Raw genomic sequence first — 6,165 nt, 5'->3', positions numbered from 1 at the left:
TACAGTGTGCACCAAACAAGTCTCCTTCCCGCCCTTAAAGAACTTGCTGTTTTAATGTCTTCCTTTGCAAACTGGACCTGCCGTGAATTCACAATTGGACATCAGAAATATGAGGATATGGTCCATTTTACTGAGGAAGAAATTGAGGCACCCAGAGATAAAGGACCCGCAGTGCCGTAAAAACATTAAACTAACGTCTTTTGGTCATCTATTCTGCGCTCCAGGGAAAAAAAGATAAGAAACTGTCTTTGACGTCTTCGTAACTATGGTCTCTAGCTTCTTTCTTAATTTTCCCTCTTCTATTTAAAATATCCTTCCACAGAATCCTAGACGCCTGTAAAGAGAACATTACCAGAGCCAAAAACCCCTTAAATGCCCCCACCCTCCGGCCGCACGCCCAGCGTGACTTCCGGCCACTTATCACTCACGTGATCTAAAACTCTTACTGCGCATGTTTACTAGGAAGTTGGACTGTACCACTTTTCCCCACGGAAGGTGCATATTATGTATATTTTTAAGCTTAAAACTAATTCTTGATATTACACTTCTATTATTCAGGGCCTTTATGAGAGATATATGTGGGTTTGGGGTGATATAAGATAAAGTGACTGGACAGGAATGCGAACAAAAATGGAGTGGGGTTTGGGCTCTCCCCTGCACAGATAATGGGATAAACCAGGCCTGGGCGAGTTCTTTCCTTTCGCTGCTGCGGCCGCAGCCATGAGGTGAGGGCACGTAGGTCTTGGATTTGGGCTGATTTGGTTTGACTCGGGTCCCCGGTGCTCGGTACTGCGGCCCCAGGTGGGGAAGAGGAGATGGAGGCAGCTCTGAAGCTACAGGTCCTGGAGCTAGGGGTGGATCGGAGCGCACTAGGCCGCGGTCCCTAGAGGATGGGGGTGGGGGAGCGTCTTGGGAAGAGACCGGGAAAGGGCTGTCCCGCCGGCGCTAGACCCCAAGTGTGTGGCGACTTACACGGATATGGCTAGGGCAGCCGAGGTACCTAGGCAGTGACCCCCGTTGCTGGGCGCACCGGCAGATCCCTGCCACCACGTGACGTGGGACAAGCCTTGGGCAAGCCCTAGGCCTCCTACTCCTCGGAGTGAGGCGATGCTCCTTGATGCTTCTCGCCCAGTTTGCTGCTTCAAGAGAAACCTCTGAGGGTGGTTGAATGAGCTTATTAACTGATAAATATAGGGAATGAGCACAGAAAGCAAAGGCGTATGTCACCATTCCTAGATACGCAGTCTGCGTCACAGACATGTCCACTTGGCCCCAGATACTTCAGATACTTTTTTTTTTAATTTGATTTTTTTTTTAGATGTTGATGGACCTTTACTTTATTCATTTGTTTATATGCGGTGCCGAGAATCCAGTGCCTCACACGTGCTAGGCAAGTGCTCTACCACTGAGCCACAACCCCAGCCCCAAATACTTTTTAAAAATTATTTTATTTATTTATTTATTTTTTTAATGTGGTGCTGAGAATCGAACCCAGTGCTTCACACGTGTTAGGCAAGTGCTCTACCACTGAGCCATCACCCCAGCCCACTTCAGATACTTTTTACACATAAATACTAGAAAGGCATAAGCTCCAACTTCATCCCAGGTTGGTCGTTTACAGTTGCAGGGAAAACTGAGGCAAAGAGAGATTAAGTTGGACTTAAATTTTCTCCCGGGGTGGCCACTTGAACCCTGCAGGGCTTTAACACAGATCTTGATTAGGTGAAGAATTTTATTTGGAGCATATGTGGGGGCAGAGTCTTGAAGGTTCGGGTTGTGTTTGCCCTTAATAGTATTGTTTACTTTCTTGTATGTTGTATTTTATGATGTTAAAAAACCTTGGAGGGCAGGTCTTGGAATTCTCATTTTTGCTTAGGAATGGCTACCATAGCCTGATAATGGTTTATTATATGTTCTAGTATGCTCAGGCTTCAGAAGAGGCTTGCCTCCAGTGTCCTCCGCTGTGGCAAAAAGAAGGTCTGGTTGGACCCCAATGAGACCAATGAAATCGCCAATGCCAACTCTCGTGAGTACTTGGGATCTCTTTCCCTTTTCCACCCCTTTCCCTTGTCCTGCATCAGATGAATGTTAACCCTTTATAGACCTAGGAAAGCTCATGATCCAGGGGACCTGTAAAATGGAGGATTCAAAAATGTGGAGGGCTGGAGTTGTGGCTCAGTGGTAAAGCGCTCGCCTAGTATGTGCAAGGCGCTGGGTTTGATCCTCAGCTCCACATAAAAATAAATAAAGGTATTATGTCCAACTGCAACTTTAAAAAAAATGTGGAGATAACAGAGGGTCCCCTTAATGCCATTTGCCCGAACCTGAAGGAAGTTAGTGGAATCATCTAATGTTACCTTAATAAACTATTATTGAAGTGGATAGTCTGTTTTATATACCTGTAGGTTTCTGAAAAGGAAGCAGTAGTACTCTAATACTGGCATTGAAGATTAGAGAGATGATAAAAAGAAGTACACGTACAGGGCTGGGGTTGTGGCTCATTGGTAAGATGTTTTAGTTTGCTGTGGAACATTTAAAGAGTAAGAAATACTTGGTGCAGTGGCACATACCTGTAATGCCTGTGACTTAAGAGGCTGAGGCAGGAGGTTTGAGGGCAGCCCCAACAAGTTAGCCAGGCTCTTAAAAATGTTGAGGGGGGTGCTGGGGATGTGGTTAAGTGAGTTTAATCCCTGATAATTATTTACTGTATATTCTGGGTTCAATCCTTGGTACCCCTCTCCCCCCAAAAAAAAAAAAAAAAACTAAAAAACTGGGATGTAAGGCACAGTGGTAGCCTAGCATGCATGAGACCTTGGATTCAATCCCCAGTACTGCCAAAAAAAAAAAAAAATTGATGTCCCAGCATTTCTACCATTTTGAAATAACTGAGCCAGCAATCTGAGTAGTGTCCTCCCTCCACTGCCATCCCCACACCCCCACTAACCAGGTGTTTTGTGCTTTCCCAGGTCAGCAGATCCGGAAGCTGATCAAAGATGGGCTGATCATCCGAAAACCAGTGACTGTCCATTCCCGGGCTCGATGCCGGAAAAATACTTTGGCTCGCCGGAAGGGCAGGCATATGGGCATAGGTAAGCACTGTCTTCCCTTTTCAAGTTGACACTAGTGTTGGAGTTAGTGGTATTCTTGATAGAAAGAATACTACGTTGACTGAGTCCTTAGTCTATGCCAAAGATTCTTCTGGGTATTTGAAAATCATAAAATAATTTCTAATGTGAGGATGTTTTGTTTATTTGGTATTTGCTGGGTTGGTTGTTTGTACTAGGAATTGAACCCATTGACCACTAAGCCACATCCCCAGTCTTTTTTTTATATTTTATTTAAAGACAGGGTCTCACAAAATTGCTTAGGGCCTCCATAAATTGCTGGTCTGGCTTTGAACTTGTTTGGTTTTTTGTTTTGTTTTGTTTTGTTTTTTGCGATGCTGGGGATTGAACCCAGGGCCTTGTGCATGCGAGGCAAGCATTCTGTCAACTGAGCTATGTCCCCAGCCTCTGGCTTTGAACTTGTGATCCTTCTGCCTCAGCTTTCTGAGCCTCTGGGATTACAGGTGTGTGCCATTGTGTCCAGCTTAGTGTCAGGATGATTCAAGGAGAGGAAAGCCACTTAAGCATAACATACTACCTCAGTACGTGCCCTTTTATATCATCATATCATGTTCTGCATGGAGTGGGTAGTAATTTACCTGTTTGCATTTCCTTTTTTTTTTTTTTTTAAAGAAAATGAGTAAATAAGTCAGGCGTGATGATGCATGCCTGTAATCCTCAGCTACTCAAGAAGCTGGGACAGGAAGGTTGCAAGTTCCAAGGCTAGCTTCTGCAACTTAGCAAGGCTGCCTCAAAATAAAAGGGGTTGGGGATATGGCTTAGTGGTTAAGCAACCCCTGTATTAATCCCCAGTACATTCCTCCTTCTTTTTTTTTTAAGTACAGGATCAGGTTAGAGGTGTAGCTTAGTGGTAGAGTGCAGGCACGGGATGCATGAGTCCCTAGATTATTTGAGTGTGAATTGAGGTAAGTCCTCATCAACTGGCTTTCAAAAGTACCTTGAAATATGTTGAGCTACAATGGGCCTCAGTGATGTCTAATTCCTAACTCCTCTTACCCATAGGTAAGCGAAAGGGTACAGCTAATGCTCGAATGCCGGAGAAGGTGACCTGGATGAGGAGGATGCGGATTCTGCGTAGGCTACTGAGGAGATACCGTGAATCTAAGAAGATTGACCGCCATATGTGAGCTCCCCTGTTTGGCCTAAAGCCCATTTGCCGTTTCAATGGTTTATTCTTTGCACAGAGTTGTTTCAAAGAGTAGGATTTATCCTAGTGAGAAGAAGAAAAGCAGCTCTCACAAAGTGGGAGGGGGTCTGATAGCAAGTTTTCCCCTAGTGTTTTTCTTTGTTATCCCATATGCCATCAGAATAGACCAAGGATTAGATTTATTGTCCAGATAAGCTTCTTCTGTCTAGGGACTACACAAAAAATATTGGTTGGGGAAAGTAGTTCCTGCAGCAATAGGAAAGAGGAAAGGAATTCTATAAGCTTATAGGGACCAATCTCTGAACCCATACTGACCAGATCCTCTGCTCCTTAACCCTGCAGGTATCACAGCCTCTACCTGAAGGTAAAGGGGAATGTGTTCAAAAACAAGCGGATCCTCATGGAACACATCCATAAGCTGAAGGCAGATAAGGCCCGCAAGAAGCTCCTGGCGTAAGTTTCTTAAAGAATTGACCCAAGTCATGCACGGCAGTATACACGTGTAATCCAAGCAACTCGGGAGATTGAGGCAGGAGGATCACAAGTTCAAAGCTAGCCTCAGAAGATTATCGAGGCACTTAGCAACTCAGTGAGACCCTGTCTCAAATATAAGAGGTTTTGGATGTGGCTCAGTGGTTAAGTTCCCCTGGGTTCAATCCTCGGTTACCCCCCCTCCCCCCAAAAAATTGACTTTTAGCTGAGTGTAGTGGTACACACCTGTAATTTCAGTAACTCAGGAGGATCACAAGTTCAAAGCCAGCCTTGGCAACTTAACAAGGCTGTGTCTCAAAATTAAAAACAAAGAGGGCTGGGGATGTAGCTCAGTATTAAAGCCCCCTCAGTACCAAAAAGAATAATTGCCCCTAGTATTGTAGGTACAGATTTTTTTGATATTCATTATAAGGATTTTTCTGAGATAAAATGTGCTGATGCCTGAATCTTAACTCACATGCAATCTGTCAGGAATACAGCTATTGCCTTAGAGGTGTGGGCTCCTCATCCTGTACATACCCATACCATCTGCCCATGATGGTTGGGGATGGTAGGTTTATTGAATCAAGAGTTCTTGCGGCCACAGCAACTCATTCCTCAGGCTGACTAATCCAAAGAGTTTGAAAGTCTGAGTGCTTCTGTCTCCCTAGCATCTAGTGTTATCCAAAACTGAAACATCTTTTCTTTTCCCTTACTAGTGACCAGGCTGAAGCCCGCAGGTCTAAGACCAAGGAGGCTCGCAAGCGCCGTGAGGAGCGCCTCCAGGCCAAGAAGGAGGAGATCATCAAGACTCTGTCCAAGGAGGAAGAGACCAAGAAATAAAGCTCCCCTCTTGTGTCTGTACATAGTGGCCTTGGTGAACAGTCCTTGAAATAAAAACAAGCTTTATCTGTTGCCTCTGCTTTCTGTGAAGTTTTTATCTGCTTAGTGAATCTTCACAATTTAGGTCCACAGTAGAGCCTGGAATGCAGGCCCTATCCAAGGGCTATTCTCTTTCTTACTTTCCTTCTACCAAGGCCTTTCCTCAAGTCAAACTTACTCCCCCTCCATCCATGAAAGAGTTGTTTAATGGGATGTGGTTCAAGAAAGTTTCAAAACTGGGGGCTGGGGATTTGGCTCAAGCGGTAGCGCACTCGCCTGGCATGCGTGCGGCCCAGGTTCGATCCTCAGCACCACATAAAAACAAAGATGTTGTGTCCGCCTATGACTAAAAAATAAATATTAAAAATTCTCTCTCACTCAAAAAAAAAAGTTTCAAAACTACCCTTTAACTCAGGAGACTGAAGCAACTTAGTGAGGCCCTACTTAGCAAGACCTTGTCTCAAAGGCAAAAAAAGGGGCTGGGAATATGGTTAAGTGGCCTTGGGTTCCAAACCAAAAGAACAAAACTAAAACTGCCCA

General features: G+C 44.7%; 1 protein-coding gene across 2 annotated transcripts; it reads left to right on the top strand.

Annotated features, from left to right (window-relative positions):
- Positions 1-571: 571 nt before the first annotated feature.
- On the top strand, positions 572-5,658 carry Rpl19 (ribosomal protein L19). Of its 2 annotated transcripts, none has more exons than XM_005321769.5 (6): positions 572-725; positions 1,920-2,026; positions 2,967-3,089; positions 4,128-4,248; positions 4,615-4,725; positions 5,463-5,658. In XM_005321769.5, exons 1-6 carry the CDS (start codon positions 721-723, stop codon positions 5,584-5,586), a joined length of 591 nt encoding a protein of 196 aa, XP_005321826.1. In that variant the 5' UTR covers positions 572-720; the 3' UTR covers positions 5,587-5,658. The 2 variants fall into 2 exon arrangements, with proteins under 2 accessions (XP_005321826.1, XP_013212580.1); XM_013357126.4 differs by lacking the exon at positions 572-725 and adding an exon at positions 778-801.
- The last annotated feature ends 507 nt before the right edge of the window (positions 5,659-6,165 follow it).

Source organism: Ictidomys tridecemlineatus, chromosome 3, assembly GCF_052094955.1.
Source record: "Ictidomys tridecemlineatus isolate mIctTri1 chromosome 3, mIctTri1.hap1, whole genome shotgun sequence".
In the NCBI taxonomy this organism is placed as follows: Eukaryota; Metazoa; Chordata; class Mammalia; order Rodentia; family Sciuridae; genus Ictidomys; species Ictidomys tridecemlineatus.
This window is presented reverse-complemented; position numbering and strand designations above follow the sequence as displayed.